Source organism: Benincasa hispida, chromosome 11, assembly GCF_027475165.1.
Source record: "Benincasa hispida cultivar pf3 chromosome 11, pf3_genome.v1.1, whole genome shotgun sequence".
Lineage (NCBI taxonomy): Eukaryota > Viridiplantae > Streptophyta > Magnoliopsida > Cucurbitales > Cucurbitaceae > Benincasa > Benincasa hispida.
The window spans coordinates 80,223,663-80,248,384 of NC_143488.1; the positions used below are offsets into that span (position 1 = coordinate 80,223,663).

Sequence of the window (24,722 nt, forward strand, 5' to 3'; positions counted from 1 at the left end):
TATTAGAGAAAAGTTATTTTAACAAGTTTTTTAACGTGCTAGTTGTGAAAGACGAAAACTTTTAAGACTATTTTCGATAATTTTTCATTAAATTATAATTATAGAAACTAAATTCAAGAATTAATAGGAATCAAATTTATAATTTAACTAATATAATTTAAAAGTAAGAAAATAAGAGAGATAGGTGTAAAAATGAAAAAAATTCTAAAAATGATTGAACAATGGATTATTGTATGAGTACTATGAGAGGAAATGAAGTGCAGTTGGGATGAAGAAGAAAAAAAGGAAAACTTTCCTTATCTTCCATGGACACTCAATTCCAAACGAGGAGCTCTTAATCCAATTTGATCGAAGTGGGGTCGCAGTTTTTCGCCATTACCAATGAAGAAGTGGACGTGGCTTTGAAGCAAAAACGAAAGGAAAAGGGAATATTTGGATAGGATTTTTGACACCATCATCATCAATATCAATGATCTGCGACAAACGTTCATCATTTTTATCGTCGTTTCTTTAAGCAAAAGTTGGGGTAAAATGCCATATCCTCTGGCTACACGAACATTTCTTCCTTCCCACGAATTACAGTCGCGTCCTGTGTTTTACAAGGTCAATGGGCGGAGTTCGGGACGTAATGGAGCGGGACCCATTGAAGCAAATCTTGAATCCAGTGATGGGTTCTACTTGTACTCAACACCCAGATAGATTTTTCCCTTTATCTCTTGGAATTTTTACGTGAAAGCAAGGAAAACAGGGTAGTCTCTCACTTGGGGTCATCTTCGCCCTTTATAAGGAGCTTGACTGAGCAAATATAGGACAACTCCAACTCGAGTTTACGAGTTTGAACTCGTGGGGATTGATAAATTTTAGCAGGTTCACGGATCAATACAATCCTCGTTTATGTTTCCTGTTGATTTTGAAGTGCTTGTGTGTCAATAAGTCTGATCTTGTTGAGAATCTGTTTTGCTTGTGAATTGGGTTTTACGTTTTTCCTGAAATGAATATTCTCTGATTTCATTTATATCAAGTGTCACTAGTTAATCGCTTGATCGTTGTTGTGATATTGGCTGTTATATCTCTATTGTTCCGGTTTGTTAGTGTTTTTTTGTTTACCAAATTCGATGTTGTAATTTATCAGTTTTTGCACCATGTTGTTGCTTACTGTCGTTACCTTTGCTGCTATATATTGTTGTAATGGCAACGTGTTTGTATAATTATGGATGAACTACCAAACTGTTTATTTTGCTGTTTCTGCATTGATTTTGTCCTTTTGTTGACTCTTTACTGTTTAATTGTTCTATATATAAGGGTTTTCATTTACCTTTTTGGGTTTGATAACGTTGGATGCAGTGTTTGTAATGGCTTCTCGTAAAGTTTCATACTATGTTCTTCTGCTATGCTTTGGTATTGTGGTTGTCTCTGTTAGTACATTCTTTGCCATTGGAGATGATACTGTCCAGCCTGTTCGGCTCACTGTTAATGCTTCAGATGCATCGACACGGCAAATTCCCGAGACACTTTTTGGAATATTTTTTGAGGTTGGTTACTTAAATTGTTTTTTCTGTTTCTTTCAGTTACATTTTTTTTCTTCTGAATTTCAACTTGTTTTTTTCTGAAATTATTCCAATATGATTCATGATTATCTTTCATGTTTGTGAATGCTTTTTATTGAGAGTCCAAGGTTTATCTTTAGAAATACATGTATATGCTTATTGATATCATCGACTTGCTATTGAAAATAGTTATTCAGATGCCAAAAGTTTTTGAGTGCTTTGAAAGGTCATATATCATTGAAATTATAAAAATTTTCTAGCTCGCTATGAGAAATAGTTCTCAGCTTACTCCAAAAACAGCTAAACTCTTGGTTTAGTTTGTTAATGATTTGACATTTCTTTGATGTAGCTTACGGTAGTTATTTTACTAATTTTTGTTTCCTAAATTTTGTATATGAGGTTAATACTATTTTGTTGAAGCATTTAATGTCCTAACGGGCGAAATACTAAAGATTAAGAATTTGTGTTTACATTCCTGTTCTCCGATGTGATGTTATATTAGCTCAATTTGATTGTTAAATTGGAACAATTTGATTATTGTTGCTATTGATGTTATCGTGGACATTCTAATACCATTTTTAATGTATAATGACATCATTCTAAGTTCTTTTGTCACTAATCTACTTTACAGCATTTTACAATTTGGAGCTTGTTTTTGTGATCTTGGGGATTGTTTTATTACTTTTGAAAAAAATATCAAGGGGTTTGTTTTCCCCCTTCTGGATGTAATTCCTTTCGATTTATTAAATGAAAAGTCTTGTTATTATTTAAAAAGAAAGCAGGCTGAGCTTCTTTGGATGTTTTCTTTGCAGGAAATTAATCATGCAGGGGCCGGTGGAATATGGGCGGAGCTTGTGAGCAACAGAGGTCAGCTATGATATTCCAGTCCTCATTTTCCTTATTTATGAAAATAGCATAAAGAAGATGATGGGTGATGAATTCATAACAGTGGAATCCCATTTGTATATGTTATGGTCCTGACAAATGAAGGGCTTGGAGTATTTATTGAGTTCTTGCATCCATAGTTTGTTTTCAACAGAAATTTGTTTACTAAATGAGCCAATCCATTCATCAATTTTTTGTTTTGGAAGCACCTCGTGTTTACTTAGGTGGAACCATGGAGGATTTATTTGTGTTTTCAATTAAAATAAAAGCAAGAACATGCTGACGATATAATCTTCATGATCTTTTTTCCACAGGATTTGAAGCTGGGGGTCCAAATACTCCATCGAATATTAGTCCTTGGACAATCATAGGAGATGAGTCAACTATAACTGTATCAACAGATCGTTCATCTTGCTTTGATCGGAATAAGGTGGCCCTCCGTATGGATGTGTTGTGTGACAATGGAGGTATCAACACCTGTCCGACCGGAGGGGTTGGTGTCTACAACCCTGGATTCTGGGGCATGGTAAATCCTCTTTGAGAAGGATTTTCTTAGCCATACTTTTATGCTTTGGAATTTGTTGGACCCTTTCGTCTTAGGGAGGTCCCCTTTATAAACTCTAAAGGGGCGTTTGGGGCAAGGGTTATCATCAAAATATAATAACCACCTCTTGCTACAATAAAAACTATTTCAAAACCTCAAATTAGCTATAGTCAACACTATTTCAAAACCCTCATTTACTACAGTATTTACTATTTATTATAGTTTTTATTATTTTACATTCATCATTTTTTTATTATTTGCTACAGTGTTTACTATTTCCTTCTCAAACTAAAATAGTTTACACCTCAAACACATACTATTATAACCCAAACTAAGATAATTTACACTCCAAACACAAACTATTGTAACCCAGCTTTAATAACCTAGGACTATAATAACTAACTCATTACCCCAAACGCTCCTTAAGGGAGCATTTGGGGTATGGAGTTGGTTATTATAGTCAATGGTTATTATAGTTGGTGGGTTATAATAGTTAGTGTTTGGGGTATAGACTATTTTAGTTTGGGTTATAATAATTTGTGTTTGGGGTGTAAACTATTTTTGTTTGGGTAGGAAATAGCAAACACTATTGCAAAGAAGAAAATAGAGGATGAGTGGCAAGTAGTAAATATTGTAACAAATAGTAAATATTGTAGCAAAGAGGGTTTTGAAATAGTATTTGCTATACTTGTTGTAGGTTATAAATAGGTGTACACACCACTATTATATTTGGTGTCCCAAACATGGAGTGGACTATAATAACCCACTCCACCAACTTCTAGTTGGTGCCCGAAATGACCCCTAAAATTCTAAATTTGGTTTCCTGATTTTTTTTCATTGTCCCTCTCTCTCTTCAGAATATTGAACAAGGGAAGGCATACAAAGTGACTCTTTTTGTTCGATCCTCTGGAAAAATTGACGTGTCTGTTTCGCTCACAGATTCAAGTGGGTTGAAAAAGTTGGCAACAGCATCCATCATGTGAGGTTATCTGAATTTTTCAAAAGAATTCCTTGGTGGAGTGGCAATTCAATATAAATTACTTGTCTTTGTAGATCTGATGATGTGTCAAACTGGACAAAGATGGAGGTTCTATTGAATGCCACAGAAACTAATCACAACTCACGTCTTCAGTTGACAACATCAAATAAAGGGGTAATATGGTTTGACCAAGTCTCCGCCATGCCTGTGGAAACATATAAGGTAAATCTGTCTATATTTTGTCTAAATCAGGTATCAATCGTCTAAATCTATAATGCGCTTTTAACAAGTAAATGTAAACATCGGGTCAATTAGAATTTATAAAGTTAAATAGGGGACATAAGAATTATCTTCTTGTTTAGGAGATGTTATTCATAATTGTTTTTCTATTAAAAGATGTTACTCAAAGATGGGAATTTAGAATTACAATGTTTGATCCAACCCTATGTCATCATACTACCCAGTTGATGGGATTTCATGAGTTTGGGGTTTTGGACCTTGTCCACAGTTTTCTGCTTATGGTGCTAGGCAATGCATAAATATATGTATCTTTTGAGGATGAGATGAACGTGACTACTGTACTACGCCTTTGGGGAACTCAAGCGAATCGTTATGTATGATTCAAAATGGTTCATGTTCTTACAAAAGATTTAAAATGGTTCATGTGCATTATTCTTTGACATTAGTGGTGAGAAATAATTTTACTGCTTCAGGAGTTTAAATCAAACCTCATTTTGTCTTTTTCATTTTTAAGTTGACGTCTTAAGTGTTTCTTTTTTAGTTAATTCAAATACTTTTTTCTTTAACCCTTATGGTAGTTTTTATTTTCAAAATCTTATCCAGTTATAGTTACATAGTTGGGTGATTTTCAGGGAATAGAAGATAAATTGACTTTTAGTTGCAATTGAGCTGCATTTCATTCTTTTATCCTCCATTTTTTTTATAGCAAATGATAGTTAATATTCTTTATCTTCCGCTGGATCATGATAGTTCTAGAATTTTGATACATGGTATAGAATCATTGAACAAATATATAGGAGCTATGTCCAAAGAATAAAAATGAAACAACTATTTACTCGATTTTTTGAGGATGTGAAAGGAATAAAATCTTGCATTGATGTGAAACTTAGAATCAATGTGTCCTTATTTCAAGTGGTGGGTTTGGGCATCAAAAAGACACTTAACATTTATAAGATGTTAAACAATGTCAGATGAGTGGTTATACTTTCTTATTAAACAGAAATCATGTAATTCACTTTCTATACCATTATAACCATTGTCATTCTGCAGGGTCATGGTTTCCGAAGCGATCTAGTCCAAATGATGGCTGATTTGGAACCACGATTCATTAGATTTCCAGGTAATTATTGATTTCGTTAATCATCTTTTGATAAGTTGGGAGAGAAGTGTACAAATGGGTATATTCTGGCTTGGGAGGTGGATATCTTATCTTTCCTCTCTTTTGTACTTTCTTCTTGTTAATAAGAATTGAATCACGTGCAAAACGTCCTCTTGGAAATCTATGTAATCTCCTTGAATTTAGTCTAAGGATAGGGGAAAAAAATTGGCCACAGAGCTTAACTTACTCTGCTGCTCCCATTCATGTATAGCTCCAGCACCTACAGATTGGTTACTTATGCCCAAACCCCCCCCTCATTTTTAGTCTATAGTCCTGTGAACAATTAATGAGTGGTTCCTCCCCCTTGTTCACACTTTCATTCTCATCAAAAGTTGATCGAGCTAAATACATTTTTTGGGATATACTAATTTTTCATGAAGTTCAATCTCTATTGTGAATGGTTGCTCTGCTTCATTTTTTCTTCTTTCGCTCAAATCTTATCAGGCTGTCATTAATGTTTGAATTATAGGAATTTATGCTACAAATTTCAAATTTAGTCCATATGTAAGATCCATTATTTTTTCTGGCTTAAGTGTTGGACTTGTTCTATTGTACACTTTAGAGATCATGCATCAATTATGAGTCTATGACCACTCACGCTTGTTTATAACACATTGAGACTTGCCGGGATTAAACAGTGATTATTTACGATGTTCTCAAAGGTCATGGTAACTGATAAGAAATCTTAATCGTATAAATGTAGGTGGATGCTTTGTGGAAGGTGAATGGTTAAGAAATGCATTTCGTTGGAAAGAAACCGTTGGACCATGGGAACAGAGACCTGGACACTTTGGTGATGTTTGGATGTACTGGACTGATGATGGGCTTGGCTATTTTGAATTTCTCCAAGTGAGTGTCGTACTTAATTTTCTTGGAGCGATAATTTTATATTTTATTTTTTCAGACCTTAACACACTCAACAAGGATCCTGTCAATATACTTTCTTTAATACAAGAAACACTTGGGTATATCATAGTATGAAAGATTAGTGCAACAAAAAGAAATTGCCGTAAGATATCCTCCAATTGAAACAAAATAAGGAAACAGGGAGAACACAAGAAAAGAGAGAAAATAATGAAAACCAAAATCTGTAGGATTTATGTTAGTCCAATAGATAGAGATGGTTTGCTTTAGGGATTGATGGGAATCATCTAATGTTGTGGTTGATTCGATTCCTAGTAGTGTGTCTTATCTATTGAGAATTTGTACAAGATCAATGCACTAGTGAACCTCGTCAAAGTCAAATATCGTCAGGTTGCTAGGTATGTTCAGGGATTGAAGAAAGACATTCCAGATTTAACTGATCGTGAATCCCTCGGTGGTATTATCAATGTCATTACCATGTTATAAAGGACTTAGAAACATTTGAATTAAAAGGTTGAAAGGGTGAAATGGAGTTAGTGAAGGGATGGGACGCATAATCAAGTTTGTCAAGAAATTTTCCCTTAAAATTTGGAAATAAAGAAAAGATGAGACGAGCAGTAAAAATAAAAAAATTTATCTCATACTGGTGATGAATCATTAAGTTAGCCTCCAGAGAAGAAGTTGCCTTTTAATTTTATCTCATAATTTGTATTAGACTATAAAATTGTGGACAAAACGTCTATTATTTGCATTTTATTATTGATACTCTTGTTCAAGATTGGTTGTATACTTAATTATTTCTTGAGCTTACTGTAAGGTACCTAGATAAGAATATTAGTATAGTATTAATAAGGGGCATAAGAGTGATTAGATAGGAAGTTAGTTAGTGAATCTTGTTATAAATAGGAGGGTGAGTGAGTTAGGGTAGGCAAGAGTGGGGAGGTTTAGGGCTTGAGTTAGTATACTCAAGAGAGAGATTCCAAGTACTTGAACTTGGTTTATCTTGTATTTCTGCATCTTTATATTTCAATATACTTAGACCTTATTCTAGTTAGGAAGTATCCTAACACTTGCCTTTGCAGCTGGCAGAAGATCTTGGTGCTGCGCCAGTTTGGGTGTTGAATAATGGTAATCCATGATGGTTATCTTACCTTCCTTCTGTCTCCTTTTATGTATTTATTTTTTTCTTCTCATTATCTAATTGAATTTTCTTAGGAATCAGCCACCAAGATCAGGTAGATACATCCGATATCTCACCGTTTGTGCAGGTATGCTTACAATCATTTCATTTTCTGCTAAATTATGACCAGCTATTTTAATGATTTTCTGACTTGCCGTTCTAGTCCCTCAAGGGAGTGGTCCTATGTCCAAACCACTGTTAAAACGAAATAAAGATTTTAAGACATCCATTTTTATTTATTTATTCATTTACCATATAGACATGGGAGTGGGGATTTGTACCTATAGCTTTTAAAGGATGTTGTTTTGATTAAAAAAAATGAAAAACCATAATTTCACGGTGCAAATAGAAGATCTACAATGGCCATTAAAAAAAAAAAAAGAACAGCCAAATAGGAGTCAGGCCAAACCAAAAAACAACATAAAACGCTTGACAGCCAAAAGAAAGGGCTTCAAGTGTTAAGAACAAAAAACCCTTTTACTCTGACAACCAAAGGAAAGTATCGAATCTAGCTGTGGACCAAATGGTGACATTTTGGTTGAGCAATGCCTTACAGGGGTTAGGGATCTTAAGTTATAACTATTGTATGAGTGTTCTTTCTTGCCCTTAGTCCCACCTCCGGTTTAGATAAAGAAGAATTAATTGTAGATTTCATTGAGATCAAGACACAATAGTTGCAAGTTTCAACCAATAGAGATCTTGAAAAGGGGTCCTGATAAACATATTGGTAAGCTCATCAATACTTAGTGACTTGAGATACGAAGTTGTGTCACGCTGTCACCTTTTTTTGATGTGCATATGATTGATCTTGTGTTTTCCCCTACTTCTAAAATGGAATAGAGCTCTGTCCCTGATTGATATCAGGCTAATAATTTGACTAGAAAATATGCTTTGTGAGATTTTTATTGTATTCCACGTTGATAAATTTGCAATATTAAAATAATTGGCAGCGTGTATCTTGTGAAATCTTTAAAACATAGCCATACTAACAAAAGCCTAGTATTTTGATTTTATCAAGTCGTATTCATCTAATCACAATGTAATGATTTTAGGAAGCCCTTGACAGCATTGAGTTTGCAAGAGGAGATCCTAGTTCTATGTGGGGTTCCATTCGGGCTTCAATGGGGCATCCAGAACCTTTTGACTTAAAGTATGTTGCCCTTGGAAATGAGGACTGTGGCAAAAAGAACTACAGAGGTTTCTCAATCTTTTAAAGAGTGTTTTCCTGTTATTTTCTTCATGTTTCCATATGGTTCTGAACTTCTAGCATTGTTTAACTATGCAGAGTATAGAGCAAAATTGTCAATGCATAGACCTTTATTGGTTAACAGGCTTGATTCAGATTCTTTAGTGGAAAAACTGTTTCGTAAAATTCAGTTACTCTCTGAGTTAATCTGTTCTTTTAGCAAATAAGTATACATTTTATCTTTTTTCCTGTCGTTATAATTTTAACAAGCAAAAGAATCGAAACCTTGCGCACTATGCTTATATTCTTGTGGGGTGAGGACTATGATATGGATCAAGTGATGTTTATTCAAAGGTTGTACATTTTCTCTACTCTTTCTCTCTATATATATTATTTTTTTAAAAAAAACTTTTATTTGGGCAGGAAATTATGTCAAGATCTACAATGCTATAAAACGTGCCTATCCTGACATAAAAATAATTTCTAACTGTGATGGGTCTTCTCGGAAGTTGGATCACCCAGCTGATTACTATGACTTTCATGTAAGTTTTCTTAAGCGTCGCCTTTTCTTCTTTTGCAAATGGAATATTGTTTATGATTTCAGATTGTTGGAATAAGGTTTTTTTTTTTTTATTTTATTATTTCCTACTACATTTAAAAATTGATTTCATACTAATTTATCTCTTGATTAGATATATACCTCCGCCAACCAAATGTTTTCAATGGCTCATAAGTTTGATAAAACATCTCGTAGTGGTCCCAAGGTATTGTTCATGCTTCTCTACTTCCTCCACTTTATTCCTCTCTTTCTATTGTCTCTAAATGTAAAATCAAATACAAACCAACTTTTATGATTACTCTGCAGGCTTTTGTGAGTGAGTATGCTGTGACAGGATCAGATGCTGGCACAGGCAGTCTTCTCGCAGCCACCGCTGAAGCTGCATTTCTCATTGGCCTTGAGAAGAACAGGTTTTTAATATTCGAAACAATGATAACATTGAGAAATTTTTCCTAATTTAATGGACGTCACTGATGATATTCTTAGGCTGGTATAATGGTGTCAATGATTGGGTTTAAAAAGTCTTTTGCCTTATCACAATAATCCATCTAGGTTTTGTCAACTCAAATTGTATTTATTCATTTGAAAGGAAGTTGGAAATGGGACTGACATAAAATTTATGTTTTAACAAGTAAAACCAGTAACTTGAGAGAAATATTTAACAAATTGGTAGATCTTGAAATCTTTCCATGGATTATTGGGAAGACTAGAAAGGAAGTATCCTTATGCTTCAAAAGCTTACAAATTTTCCTATCTGATGCTCTAACATTAATGTTTTCGAAGAAAATAAACATTTTCCAATTCCTGCCTTGGATTCTGCAAACAAAGGGCATTGTGTTGATTTGAAAGTCATTCTCCTTGTTTTGTAGATGAGACTGATTCTTATTTCGATTGTATCTCTGAAGGGATTAATGAATGCCCAGTTAATCTAAATAACTAGCTTTCTTTCAGTGCATCAGAACAAAAGGTTCTGTTCATTACTTCTGATTTTAATAAGTTTATTTACTCCTGAAAGGAATAGAGCATAACTTAAATTCTCTTCACATTTTGGTGAAGCATACAAAATATTGATAAGTAGAAAGTTTATTGTTGTATTCGATTGGTAGTTATTTACTTTCAAGTTTCCAGAATCATCCTCTTCATTGGGTTGGGGGACAACCACCATACCCTAGCAACCCATCCATAAGTGAATTACAGTTTATGTTTTTTCATCTGACCTGAGAATTAATGCTTGGTCGGTAACTTAGAAATTTTCTAATCGTTTTGTACATGTACCAAGAACCATTACTGTTTGATTCTCAGATAAGGAAATTCTGAGAATGGGACCTCTTGTTGGTTCCTACTCATGCAAAAAGTGAATGGCTAAGTAAAGAGAGGACAAGGCACTGAGAACTGTTTGAGATTTTTTCTTTTTCTCTAATATTTTTTTTGCAGTGACATTGTTGAAATGGCAAGCTATGCACCACTTTTCGTGAATACTAATGACAGAAGGTATCACTTTCTCTTGGCTTATCATCGATGTCAAGTATTAGAATGATTGATTGATACACTAAAATGTAAAACCTTCTTTCATAAAGGTGGAATCCAGATGCTATTGTCTTCAACTCATCGCACCTTTACGGAACGCCTAGCTACTGGGTGCAACGTTTCTTCAATGTGTCAAGTGGAGCAACTCTTCTTGATACAACACTGGATGCTAATTCTGCTTCTTCCCTAATTGCATCTTCCATTATCTGGAAAAATGCGGAAGATGACAATTACTATCTTAGACTAAAGGTATCTATGTATATCCATATATGTTTTCACTTATACATTGCCATTAAAAAAAGGATGCTGAATTCTCCTTGAATCTGGGGATATTTTCTTAGTTCTTCACTTAATGTCATTGCTTCCTTCTTTGGTAGTTTCCATGGGGGCCAACAAAAAAAAAAGTGTCCAAATTTTCAATTAGTAGAACCCCAATTTTCTAACATTTTACCTCTCTTGTGAAATTCTGAAATTACTATTCATACACCACCCTTTTGAAATCCATTTACTAGCTGTTGATGGACTTATGCAAGTTTGACCATTTAGCCTAAGTATATTCCTTACAATTTTACATGCATGTTTAAAGCTTGATGTTGATGTTACAAATGATAGGTTCTACTTTATAAATTATCTCCAGAAATTTTCTCCATTTCGTGGAAGTTAGTTTGTGAGGCTCACTTAAACTAGCACGTGACTTTGTATGAAATAAATCACTGTTGAGCCTTTCAGTTTTTCTTTTTCTTGTATATCTTCCATAGCATGACCAAAAGTTCCAATCTTTTAGTTATATCAGTTCTGTAAAAACATATCTTCTGCATTACTTCATTGTATGTTTCATTTTCTGCAAGTCCCTCTACTTTCATGGCACACTAATAAGTTAGGACTCTGAAATATCAATCTTTTGCAGATTGTTAACTTTGGAAGCATCAAAGTGAGTCTCAAGATATCTGTAAATAATTTGAATGCATACTCAATTCGGAAATCTGGGTCATCTCAGACTGTACTTACATCTAGTAATTTGATGGATGAGAATTCCTTGAATAACCCAAAGAAGGTAATTCAAGTACCCCCTTGATCTTGAAATTCATTCCTAGACATGTAAAGGAGAAACAGTACTAAACTTGCATATTTGCATGATGAAAAGAAAGAGAACATTTAGAGAACAATTTGATATGTCAGAGTTTGCCAAGCAGAGCTGCAAAATGCAAGAGAGCTTTGGTTCCATGATAAGAAACTGATTTACTCTGAAGTTGCAAATCTGAAGTTTAAAATGGATGCTTATTATTATACCCAGATAGCTAGTTAACTAAATTCTTAGGTGAAACCCTCGTTGCCTTAGGCTTTAACCCTGACGTTTCGTGATTGCAGGTGTTCCCCGTCGAAGTTCCTCTTAACTCCGCTGGCGAAAACATGGACGCAGTAATCCTCCCACATTCTGTAACTTCATTTGACTTGTTAATGGAATCTAGCAGTATTAAGATGCCTGGAAGCCATCATTCCTCAGCATCTGCTATCTGAAGTGGGATATGAAGCTAATAAGCAACACAGTGAAAGCATGCATGTCTGGTAATCTTTCAACTTTGGATAGGTTGAGAGATCTATGTTATTCACCTTAGCGTTTGCTTCTAAGTGAAATAAGCATATAGTATGCTCCTCCCATTGTACAGTTTCTGGGGGAGGGGTCGTGTTGACGTATGATTTGATATCAATGACGCCCTTGTAAATAAACATACTAATTAAAGGATGAAATGATTTACATCGTTTGATAATGATTTTGTTTTCTTCTTTTATAACGTTGTTGCGGTGATTGTGAGTTACAAATAATCTCGCTATTGATTAATGGATTGTACAAAAGTACAAGAACTCAACTGTACATTGTCATCAACTTTACTTCCATTATATTAATGATTAAGGAGAACTAATCAACGACATAATCCAATCCATTATTAATTATTTTTCTAGTAAACTTTGAATGAATGATTCTAACACTTCTTCAATTGTGATGGGCAACTCGACAATAAAAATTTCATACCCTTTTTAGGTAATGCTCACTTATATTGTTCCAATTAAGTTGCCATTATTCAAGTCCGTCCACAAACTTTCTCATTGTATAATGCTTAGCAATAGGATGTTAACAGAAGAATTCCACCATTTTGTTGTTAAAAAAAAAAAAGAAGTTGAAAACAGGAGTTTGGAAGTAGTCTAAATATATGTTTTAGTCCCGAATGTTTGGGTGGTTTTGTTAATGTAATCCCTTTTTATTTTAAAAGTTTCAATTTAGTCGCTTGTTAGTGAATGTTCAAATTGGTTTATGACAGTTAACCTGTCAAATATTTTAGTAGATCGATAGAAGATTTAAAAAAGAAATCCAGTCAATTTAAGCTGAGACGATTTTTTCATATCACGACATGAATGACAGGGTGGTGGTTGAAAAAAATGAGCTACATACAAACAAGAGAACATCTAGAAGTGACACTAAAAAAATAATGGTGGATCTTGATATTGAGTAGTGGCATTGTTATTAATACGATCTTTCACTTGCTGTTTCGATTTGATGTTGCAACAACTACTCAACCATCCCTTAGTCTTAATTATATCTCATCTCATCCTTTTTTTTTATGACCACCTACTATACTATAGTGAATTATTGAGTTATTCTATTGATTGATCTTTAAAGTTCAAATTCTATCAAATTTATGTTATTTCGAATGATTCTTCAAATCATTATTTGGCCATTATTTGTTTAATAAGTGGATAACATGAATTTGGATTATTAAGAAAACATAAGTTGATTGACACCTGTTGGATAGTCTTATTAGGTACGAAAAAATAATGTTCTTTTTAAGGAGGGATTAAAACAAACCCAACCTTTTGGTAAAAGTGGATCAAATGAGTCCTTTTGTAAAAAATAATAATAATAAAATAAATAACAAACTAAAAGAATTTTTTTTTCAAGAATATAGTTTTATCTCATTTGACCTATGCGCATTTTGGTAAAAGTTTTTAACCTTTATGAATAGATTTAATAGGTCCTTAAACTTTGAAAAGATTAATAAATCCTAAACTTTCACATTTATGTCGAATAGGTAATTAGCATATTCAACATTTAAAGAACAAAAAAATTAATGGGTGTATTATACGTAAAATTGAATTTTGTGTTTAACATATCAATGAACTTTCAATTTCATGTCATGTCAAAAATGCCAATGACCTATTCGGCACAAAATAAAAAATTAAAAGACTTAGTTGATACAAATGAAAAATTTAAAAGAATTATTAGATACTTTTTATAGTACTAGTCCTATTATATATAAGATTAAAGGTTCAAAACCTATTAGAAACTTTTTAGAAGTTCATGCATTAGGTACGAAAGTATTTTGAGTTTAAACGGTTACTTTTCTCATGACTGCTAATGACAAGAAGGCTTCAAAATCAAAACAGAGTAGCCAGTAGTTATACAGGAAAATTTTACATATAGCAAATCAAATTAGAGGTACAAGACCTTTTCCTATCAATTTACATACATATAAACTAAAGCCTTGAGAAAACTGAACATCTACCAAAGGTTGAAATCAGCTAAAATCCTATTCTCTACCCTCCCCTGTTTCTATAAGCATTAGTTGGCAGAGATCAACAAGCAACTAACCTGAAATTGAAAATGCCAACTTTCAGATTCTCAGCTGGGGTTCGTCTGCTCCTTACGACGATCAAACCAATGTATCGCCCCGACAGATATTAGACTTGCAGAGCGGGCAGGTTGCATTTATCCGAAGCCATTTGCTGATGCACCCACAATGAAAATGGTGGTTGCAGGGAAGAGTATAGAGCTCCGTCCCATCTTCATATCGCGAAAGGCAAATGCAACATTCCTATAAAAAGGTAAAAATTTGCGTACTCAGCTTCAAATCAGGCAGAAACCTCAACGAGAGAAGCGAAAACAATTACAGGATGTTGTTGGATACCAAATAGAAAGTAAGATTACATCTGGTCATAGAATCCACTAACTATTGTGATAATGTTTCTATAATGATGCAATAGAATTATAACAATCCACTAGATATCTTATAAACATTCATAATTTGACATCAAAAGATAAGTAGCTGACCGAATCCTCTGGATGAAGAGCAAGTTCTTTAATACAATGACCATTATCTAACTCCACTGTTGCCCCGATTGGTTCTCGTTCTTTTCCACGGCTAACTGTCCCAAGTTCCGCAGCCTGACGAAACGTGTACCTGGGAAGAGTCCTAATATCCTCTTCCGAGGCACCTTCTCTGGTAGTCATGGCATATGCAAATGCCACAATTGGAATGCAGCAACAAAGAGAGAAGAAAATAACACATGCCATCCCAATACAAAAGAGAATGAAGAACAAGTCAAACGCAAGAAAGACCACGGTTAACCTGCAGTTAACCCAACAAATATTCAGCACCGAAGCTCCAAATTAGATTAAACGTTCCATACAACAACAAATCAAAACTAGATTGCTTTGGGTGAATGAAATTAAAGCTACAATTTCGAGAGAACAATTTCAAAGAAATTAAAAGACATTTGATGACAAGCTTCAGATTGGATCGAGAAAATGGATTTAGAAAATTTCAAATCATCTTCTTAGCTTTCCTTAATCTTGTTATCAGTGGTTATTCTTTGTGAAACATTTATGTTAATTGTAATTGAGGGGCCTTTTTTTGTTATTCTTTATAATTGCTTGAGATCTAACTCTCATCAGCTTATTATGATACGCAAATACTACTAAAAACCTAATCTGAAAAAGTTGATAACTTAAACCACCAGTTTTCTAGTATGACATCTGCTGAAAGGCTATGAAAAAGATAAAAAGTCAAGTCCATATTGAACAGCGAAAAAAATCTTAGATTTATTCAAAGCCCACCTAGAGATTGCATTTGCAACAACTTTCAATGAAGTTGCATTTTTTTGAAAAACAAGAATGAAACTTTACATTTTTTTTATTGAATAAAATGGAAGAGACTTAATGTTCAAGGGATACAAGCTTCAAAAAGAAGCGAAATATAGAAGGAACATAGAAAAATACACTGGAAGTTGCAATTTGGTTTATAAAGCTATTGCTCCAAAAGGAAATATGTCGGAAAGGAAAAGTTATTACCAGTAAAGCCGGGGAGAATCTTGTAGAAGTGCTTGGCCACCCATGACAATCCAATAGAATCCAAAGACCCACCAGACCGAGGAAGTCATTGTATTCATTGACTCCAACCTTTTCATTATGCTAGAAGGACAGATAAAAACAAATTAGTCCAGAGCTTGCTGTTGCAGCTTATAAATCTGTATATTTTTATGTTGTCAAGTTCAAGACTCAATGTGAGAAAACAATGCAAAGTTAATTGCAGGTTTGTTGCATGAAACATAAAATCAAGAAAATAAAATAAACTTCAAACCCCGTGGATGCATATTTAATCTTGAAAAGATATAATTCACGGTGGCCAATATGTTTGGCAGTTTTGAATTTGTCAAACGTTAAGCAAACTTGCTTTTCTGACATATAGAAGAAACATATCGATTGTGAATTCACCAAGGGGGTAAGAAAGTGAAATGAACTCCATAATTATTATTAATTTAATGGTAATGAGGAAACTGGAGATCCAAAAGGATATAAGAATAAATATAAGAGGAATAAAATTTAAAGTCATTAAAAAAGCCAAATAGAAGATTATAGATGTTCTCTCTCCAAGAGGTCACCTCCGATTATATATTCAAACATTTCCCAATTTACAGACACCAACAGACAAAACAGAAAAACCCAAAATATGGAAAAATTACAATTCCATCTGATAGTAGCATTAAATAGGAGGCATCAGTTTATATATAGGAATGAATTATACTCTGCACTTATGCCAAATCAAACCATTTTCTTCAAATATTCATCCATTCCTCATACGACAAGTCCCTAAAACTGTTCAAATCACTCAACTCTACAGAACCAGGCATTCCCTTTAGTACTTAGTTCCCCCATCCCTGTTAAGTATATTTTCATAAATCAAACACCAAGAGAACCCTACAGGTCGAAACTATCCTCAGCACTTTATACACAGTACATTTCTGTGGTTGAAATCAAGCAAAAAATGAACAACTAGATGCAATGTCTACACCACTGAATTCAAAGCAAAAATCCCAAAATTAAACTTCATAAGGACAGAAAATTGAGTGAGATTGGTACACATGCTGCTTAGATTACTGCATTGGAAAGGAAAATCTCAAAATTGTACATATGATGCAATCACTTCAACTATCTTCGCTTTTACTTCTTCCACATACCAACCGTTAATGGATACCTAACAAAGAAAATACATTGCCAATACCTATCAATTTCTAAGAAATTGCATATTCAATTATCCATTCCCTCAACACCACAGTTCACTGTTTCTCCCATCAAACATGAAGGGGTTTCCAGAAAAAGCACAACGGCAAAAATTAGTAGCTCCAGCTAAAAATTCAGGGGATTAGAGAAAGGTCAACAATGTAGACAACCACAGATATCACAAGACAAGAAACTTCCCATAACACCATGAAACGAAATCAGATAAACCATTTTCCCTACCTGCGATGAGCCGCACGGTCCTCAAATCCATGGTGCGCCATACTTCTCTGGTACTCAAAGAAGACAAAAGCGACATGCAGAAGACATTGTAAGCCATACCCAGAAATCCAAAGGCGCAAAGGAGTTGAGGGTCGTTCTTTAAATGTGGACAGAAGAACAACAATAGAGACAAGAACAAAGGCCAAATTCCAGACGACGTCGAGAACCAGAATGGGCATAGAGTAGGAGCAATTCTCCCTAATGAAGGAACGACGACTGAAATCTTCGGAATCGGAGTGATCTTCTTCGGCACAATCGGCCAATAGAGGGCGGTGGCGGTCGGAGGTAATCAAACGGGTAGTGTATCGAGTTAAAGGGATTGTAAAAGTAGTGCTGACAGTGGGGTAAGGAAGAAGAGAACGATTGAGGAGAGTGCCGCCATTGGAAGTGCGTCTCAGAGCTCGTTCTTCTTCCATTAATGGGTATGAATGGATTGTCGGAGTTGAGAGAGAAATTGGGGATGGTGAAGTAGTTTGAGAATGTGGAGGCGGAACTGAGGCGGGTACTTTTTGGTGGAGCTCCGTCGTGGAGTGGGAGAGATTCAAGGTAAAATGACGTCGTATAAATCATATCAATCGTTTTATTAGAGAAGTGAGTGTATTTTGTACGATGATGATGGATAATGTCCATTTCAAGCATAACGATGTAATATTGACCTTAAGAAAATTAAGAAAATTTATGTCCAACCATAATAAATAAATACTATTGGTGAATTTTTTTATTTTTTTTTTAAATGAAAGAAAAAAATAATGGAGAATCCCATATTGGTTGGTACAACAAGAGATGCCTTCTTATTTACCCCTACAATTATTTATGGGTTTGGGCCTCAAGTTTTAGAAGGGGTGGGAAGGTAGGCAAATAAGGTTTTGATGTTCTTTCCACATGTGTTGCCAATCGGGTGAGACAAGTAGAATAATAATTTTTTTATTTAAATAAAAAACTTTTCTAATTAAGTGTTTAAATTTCTCTTTTGGCCCATTTAATATTCATTTGTTTTTTGCCCGTTAATATGCGCACGTTACTCTATTTTGAACGTTTATTGTTGGCCTTCGTGCACGTTACTCCATTTTACGCATTCACCATTGGCCTTCTTGCATGTTCACCATTGGCCTTCAAGGCCTATAAATAAATTGTGTTTCAGTTTTTCAGAATGGGCATTGGAAAATAAGGTTTTGATGTTCTTTCCACATGTGTTGCCAATCGGGTGAGACAAGTAGAATAATAATTTTTTTATTTAAATAAAAAACTTTTCTAATTAAGTGTTTAAATTTCTCTTTTGGCCCATTTAATAATCATTTGTTTTTTGCCCGTTAATATGCGCACGTTACTCTATTTTGAACGTTTATTGTTGGCCTTCGTGCACGTTACTCCATTTTACGCATTCACCATTGGCCTTCTTGCATGTTCACCATTGGCCTTCAAGGCCTATAAATAAATTGTGTTTCAGTTTTTCAGAATGGGCATTGGAAAATAATTATAGTTCTTTTGTGTTTTCTTTCTTAACTGCATGTTTTTTCCTGCATTTTTCGAGCATAATCTAGAAGGATGTGAGCATTTTCAATTGATTTTTGGTGCAATTTCAGAGACAAATTTAATCTAGGTTGTTTTATCTTGAAGATGACATGACATTCTTTCTGAACTGCTTGCACAAAGGGCAGATCCGCGAAACGTCTTAAAGAGAGCGTGATTCGTGACTCAGCCTTTCACAAGTTTTTGTTTTGCAGGTTTTGTTTGTTGTTGCTAATTTCTCAGCTTCCGTTCCTATCACTTTTTGTCGGGCAGTCGTTCCAACAATTTTAAGACATTTCAATCTGTTGTTGTTCATGATGGTTGTATAAACACATAACGACATTCTGTCCACCGATCTCAATCGCCTTTTCTGATTCGAAGGGGCACACTTCAAATGCTGGAAGCAGAAGATGTTCTTCTTCCTCACTGTGAAGAAAGTTGTCGCTTGCACTACGGAGAAGCCAATTGTCCCACAAATAGATCCGACCGAACAAAAGATCAAAGATGCTACTGTTTGAGAAGAAATGATATTCTCTGCAAAAAAAAATTATTTTAAATGGTTTGACCGATGATCTATATGACTATTACATCACGATGACCACGGCAAAAGAAGTCTAGGATGCCCTGTAGAAAAAAAATATATATATGATACCGAAGAGGCTGGTTCGAAAAAGTATGTTATCAGCCATATTTGAAGTTCCAGATGACAGCCAAAAAAATATGTGGAGGCACAATCCCATGAATTGTAGAAGATTGCTCATGAAATCATTGGCGAAGATATGTCTCTAAATGAACAATTTTAAATTGTTGTTATTATTGATAGGTTGTCCCTTATGTAGAAGGATTTTAAAAATACACCGAGACATAAAACCAAGGAATTTTCCCTTGGAAAGTCTGATAACACACATGAGGATTGAAGAAGAAGCTCGAAAGTAGGATCAGAGGGAGAAGATAAATATCGTACCAAGAAAGTCTGTCTCTGTTGTTCTAAAACCTGGAATAAAGCCAAAGGAAAACAAGATGAAAGTTCATAATCGTGGATTTAACAACTAGAAGAGTAAAAAAAATCAGAACCCCCCCCCCCCCTCCCAAGAAAAACGGTACAATTTCTTTGCTTTAACTGTAACAAGTCTGGGCATATGGCCAAGAACTGTAGGAACAAGTGTTGTCCTACTACGCAAACGAACCTAATTGAAGAAGAATTAGTTGTCATGATCATAGAAGTAAATGTGACTGGCTAGACACTGGCGCTATGCACCATGTTTATCGTGGTCGTGGTTTATTTAAATCATATTATGAAACTAATGATAGAAATATATTGTTGGAGGATCACCACTCAACAATAATTGTTGGAATCGACGAGATAGAGCTGAAGTTTACCTCTGGAAAGACTGTCACTCTGAAGGAAGTTCTATACACTCCGAAAATAAGGAAGAATCTGGTCTCGGGCTATCTCCTCAACAAGGTTGGCTTTACTCATACCATAGAGGCTACCTTATATACCCTCACTAAAACAATTTCTTCGTAGGGAAAGGATATGCAATTGATGAGATATTCAAACTAAACCTTGATATGAATAAAACTCAATTTTCTACTTATATGTTGTGTTCTTTTAATGTTTGGCATGCTAGGTTTTGTCATGTTAATAAACGAATAATTAGTAACATGAGTGGGTTGGAAATGATTCCTAAATTATCCATAAATGACTTTGATAAATGCGGGTATTGTAGTCAGACTAAAATAACTAACAGCTCGCACAAATCTGTACTTAGAGAATCCGAGCCTCTAGATTTGATTCATTCAGACTTATGTCAATTTGATGATGTCTTGACTGAGAATAGTAAAATATACTTTATTGCTTTTATTGATGACTACTCTGATTTCACACTTGTATATCTGTTGAAAAATAAAAGTGATGCTTTTGTCATGTTCAAATTGTTTCTGGCTGAAATAGAAAACCAATTTAACAAAAAAGTTAAGGGACTTCTTAATGATAGAGGAATTGAATACGACTCAGATGAATTTAAAAAATTTTATAACTCACATGGAATAATTCATGAAAAGATTGCATCTTATTCTCATGAAATGAATGGAAAAGCTGAAAGGAAAAATAAAACTCTATCTGAACTAATAGTTGCTATTTTACTTAATTCAAGAGTTGTATCTTATTGGTGGAGTGAAATTATCCTAACTATGTGTTATGTACTTAATAAAATACCAAAGTCTAAAAACATAACTCCACCCTATGAAGAAGAATAAGAAACCGAACTTATCATATTTCAGAACTTGGGGGTGTCTAGCCTATATAGTCACCAAATCCTAAAAGAAGGAAGCTTGTTAGTAGAGCTTATAAATGTATCTTTATAGGATATGCTTTAAATAGTAAAGCCTGTAGGTTCTATGACCTAATAAATCAAGTAATTATAGAATCAAATGATGTTGACTTCTTTGAAGACAGATTTCCATTTAAATCAAGAAATAATGAGGACTCAAGATCTAGTAGTCTACCATTATTTAGAAATAAAATTTTAAATGAGAAAACAGGCCCAAAGCCCAAGAGAAGCAAAAGAACTCTTACTGTAAAAAACTTTGGAGATGACTTCCAAGCCTTCAATGTAGAAGAATATCCTAAGAGTCTAAAAGATGTATTGTCCTTAGTAGATGCCAATATATGGAAAGACGCAATAAATGATGAAATTGACTCTCTTGAGTCAAATAAGACTTGACATTTGGTAAACCTACCTCCTGATTGCAAGGCAATAGGATGCAAATGGATCCTAAGAAACCTTATGGAACAATTGACAAGTACAAAGTCAGACTTGTAGCTAAGTGTTTCAGACAAAAAGAAAACATAGACTTCTTTGACACTTTCTCTCTTGTGACTAGAATCACCTCAATCCGTGTGTTGTTTTCACTCACTGCCCAAACAACCTTGTAGTACATCAAATGGATGTTAGGACTACATTCCTGAACGGTGAACTTAAAGAAAGGATTTACATAGAACAACTTAAAGGCTTCATAGTCTATGGTCAAGAGAATAAAGTATACAAGTTAGATAAATCTCTTTATGGCTTGAAACAAGCTCCTAAGCAATGTCATGAAAAAATTTGATAATCTAATCATATCTAAAGGATTCAAAGTTAATAAAAGTGATAAATGCATCTACTATAAGTTTTGAAACAATTTATGCACTATCAATGTTTGTATATAAATGATTTGTTAATTTTTGGATCGAACTTGCACGTTATAAATGATGTGAAATCCATGTTGAGTGCAAACTTCGATATGAAAGACTTTGATATGTAAGCTTAGGTATAAAAGTGACTAGGTCTGAAACGAAATTTCTTTGGATCAATCTCATTATATAGAAAATATTCTAAAGAAATATAATTACTTTGAATGTAAACCAACATGTACTCCTTGTCATCCTCGTGTTAAGTTGCTCAAGAAGGATGTGATGATGTTAATCAATCTGAGTATGCGAGCATCATAGGCAGTCTCAGATATGTTGCTAACTGCATTAGGCCTGATATAGCTTATGTTGTAGGTTTACAAGCAGACCTAGTATAGAGCATTGGAAGGCTGAAGAAAGGGTTATGAGGTACTTGAAGAAAACCCAGAACTTAGGATTACATTATCAAAAGTTTCTCACTGCCCTGGAAGGGTACAACGATGTTGATTAGAACTCCCTCTCAGATGACTCAAAGGCTACCAGTGGCTATATTTTTAATATAGCAGGTGGAGCTATTTCTTGGAAATCTAAGAAACAGACTATTTTACCCTAATCAACGATGGATTCAAAAATGATAGAACTAGCAACAGCTAGTGAAGAAGCAAACTGGCTTAGAAGTCTGCTATTAAAGATCTCCTTATGGAAAAATTGATACTAACCATTTTGATCCATTGCGATATTACTACGACGATCACAAAAGTTCAGAATCGTTATTACAACGGAAAGAGATGACAAATATGTCGTAAGTATAGTACCATTAGAGAGCTTCTCACTACTAGTGCAGTTAGAGTGGATCATGTAGGGATCGAATCCCGAGTGAAAGTGTGTGAATGCCTTGCATCTCGAAAGCCGATTTTTGAATAAACAAAAATAGTGTTCTAAAACAGAACTCATGAATGATAAACTTGTTAAAAGCATACTTTAATAAAGGGAAACTAAGATGGAAAACTATTTCTTACCTTTGAAGATTTCCAATCTTCTAGAAAGATCCTCTTGGTTTTCCAACGAACGTCTCTTCAATCGATCTTAAACACTAATATATTCTCAATTGATCTTGAACACTACAACAAGAATCACTTTGTTATTCTCTAGGATTCCAATAGAAGAATATGTGGTATCCAACTATTAGAAGAGGAAAAGGTAGAGAGATTTCTTTGGAGAGAGTAGAGAGGATTTTCTTTTGATGACTAGGTTAAAATTCACCAAAAAAAAATTATTGCCCCCAAAAGGGACATAAGGTAGAATTTATATGGAGAAGGGTTAACCCCTTCTCCAAATCTTTCCTTATTTATCCTTGTGCTTAATTAATTAAATAACGTTTATTTAATTAATTAATACATTAATTAAATAACCATCTATACATTAAATCTAATTTAACGTATATATTTAATTAACATAAATAAACATATTATGTTTATATGCACCACGTCTCTATTAATTTAATTGATAAATTCTTTATGAATCTAATTCGCTTGAATTAAATATTTGAATCTCATTCAAATATTTGTCTCCAACTTAATTTAAATTATAGATCACATCCATAATCAATTACATATTAATACATTAGTATACAATTTCCTCAATTTAATTTGAACAATTCAAATCATTCCTCTTTAATATCCTTTAGTGAGCTAACAGGGGGACTTCGTGGACTTGCAGATCATAAACTCCAACGATATGAGATTAATTGGCTAAACTCATTAACCAAATTAATCAGTATTTGTTAACTGCGGGTACACTCCACTAAAGACCCACAACTACACTTTTCTCAGTGCAAATATATTTCTGTGTCCACATATATAGACTAATAACAGCAAGCTAGTCCTTCACGAGTGTTCATAACGCCAACTGGTAAATTATCATTTTATCCTTGGGTTACCTCTGACTCTTTAAGTACCAATGTTCCTCTAATGAACAACTTATTTATGGTCCAACCAATAAATAGAAACCTTTCTTGGACCAATGAAAGGGTAAAACCCTTTGTTCAAGTCCTAGAGACACCACTTAAGGGAACACTCATCTAGAAGTCAGGAATGAGTGAATATCATCTTGTATTATTATGTTCCCAGCTCTTCACTTGGTCTTGTCCCAAAATAGTAGGCTTATTGAGTCGAAAAACTAGCCACTCTTACCCATACAAATCAAAAGACATTCCCTCATGAATAAGAGTTCATAATACACTCAGGATTAAGACTAAGTTGTCTAGGTCATCCAATTGAAAAGAACCTAACTTATTAACGACGTTACATCTAATGGTTACTATTTCGTGATCTGGTCTTATACAAACTCATTGCATAGGATACCCCACTCACGTGTCACCTACACGAACACGTTGGATTATCATGTTTGTATCAAATACAAATTGGGTTCTGTCCATAGTATCATCAGGATTAGATACCTAGCCTTATCCCTATACTATTGACCCTTTAGGTTGTATCTTGAACATTGATCCCTATATGTCTCAACATACAGTTCAAGACTCATAAAGTAGCCTTAGATATTAGTTTATTGGATTTAGGGTTATTAAGACAAAATAGAATACAACGCAATCAATAAAATTTATTGAATTAACATCGATAACTTGTTATCGATGATGCTCAATTAATAACATTTACTATCTGCGAGTTTTAATGCATAAAACCCAATAGATCACATACAAACTAATGAAAACTTGGCAAATACTTTGATGAAAAGACTA

At 34.2% G+C, this 24,722-nt stretch overlaps 2 protein-coding genes across 2 annotated transcripts; one reads left to right on the forward strand and one right to left on the reverse strand.

The window, feature by feature from the left end:
• The first annotated feature begins 216 nt into the window (after positions 1-216).
• On the forward strand, positions 217-12,439 carry ASD1 (alpha-L-arabinofuranosidase 1). Its single transcript, XM_039048748.2, has 18 exons — positions 217-867; positions 1,345-1,532; positions 2,360-2,414; positions 2,747-2,958; positions 3,834-3,955; positions 4,030-4,177; positions 5,246-5,315; positions 6,058-6,203; positions 7,301-7,346; positions 7,434-7,486; positions 8,451-8,595; positions 9,008-9,126; positions 9,277-9,348; positions 9,450-9,553; positions 10,578-10,634; positions 10,721-10,919; positions 11,578-11,724; positions 12,039-12,439. The coding sequence occupies exons 2-18, from the start codon at positions 1,353-1,355 to the stop codon at positions 12,186-12,188; spliced, it is 2,025 nt and encodes a 674-aa protein (XP_038904676.1). The 5' UTR covers positions 217-867; positions 1,345-1,352; the 3' UTR covers positions 12,189-12,439.
• Positions 12,440-14,045: 1,606 nt separating this feature from the next.
• LOC120090133 (E3 ubiquitin-protein ligase At4g11680-like) lies at positions 14,046-17,904 on the reverse strand. Its single transcript, XM_039047652.2, has 4 exons — positions 17,245-17,904; positions 15,796-15,915; positions 14,776-15,073; positions 14,046-14,539 (listed from the first exon to the last, which is right to left on the reverse strand). The coding sequence occupies exons 1-4, from the start codon at positions 17,697-17,699 to the stop codon at positions 14,378-14,380; spliced, it is 1,035 nt and encodes a 344-aa protein (XP_038903580.1). The 5' UTR covers positions 17,700-17,904; the 3' UTR covers positions 14,046-14,377.
• Positions 17,905-24,722: the final 6,818 nt, after the last annotated feature.

Excerpts from the sequence above, each read along its gene's own strand:
- ASD1 (XM_039048748.2), top strand. The coding sequence starts at position 1,353 with ATGGCTTCTCGTAAAGTTTCATACTATGTTCTTCTGCTATGCTTTGGT. Across the intron at positions 5,316-6,057 it reads ACGATTCATTAGATTTCCAG|GTGGATGCTTTGTGGAAGGT; the intron begins GTAATTATTGAT and ends GTATAAATGTAG. Across the intron at positions 11,725-12,038 it reads CCTTGAATAACCCAAAGAAG|GTGTTCCCCGTCGAAGTTCC; the intron begins GTAATTCAAGTA and ends TCGTGATTGCAG.
- LOC120090133 (XM_039047652.2), bottom strand. The coding sequence starts at position 17,699 with ATGGAAGAAGAACGAGCTCTGAGACGCACTTCCAATGGCGGCACTCTC. Across the intron at positions 15,074-15,795 it reads GATTCTCCCCGGCTTTACTG|GTTAACCGTGGTCTTTCTTG; the intron begins GTAATAACTTTT and ends GGTTAACTGCAG. Across the intron at positions 14,540-14,775 it reads CTCTTCATCCAGAGGATTCG|GAATGTTGCATTTGCCTTTC; the intron begins GTCAGCTACTTA and ends ACCTTTTTATAG.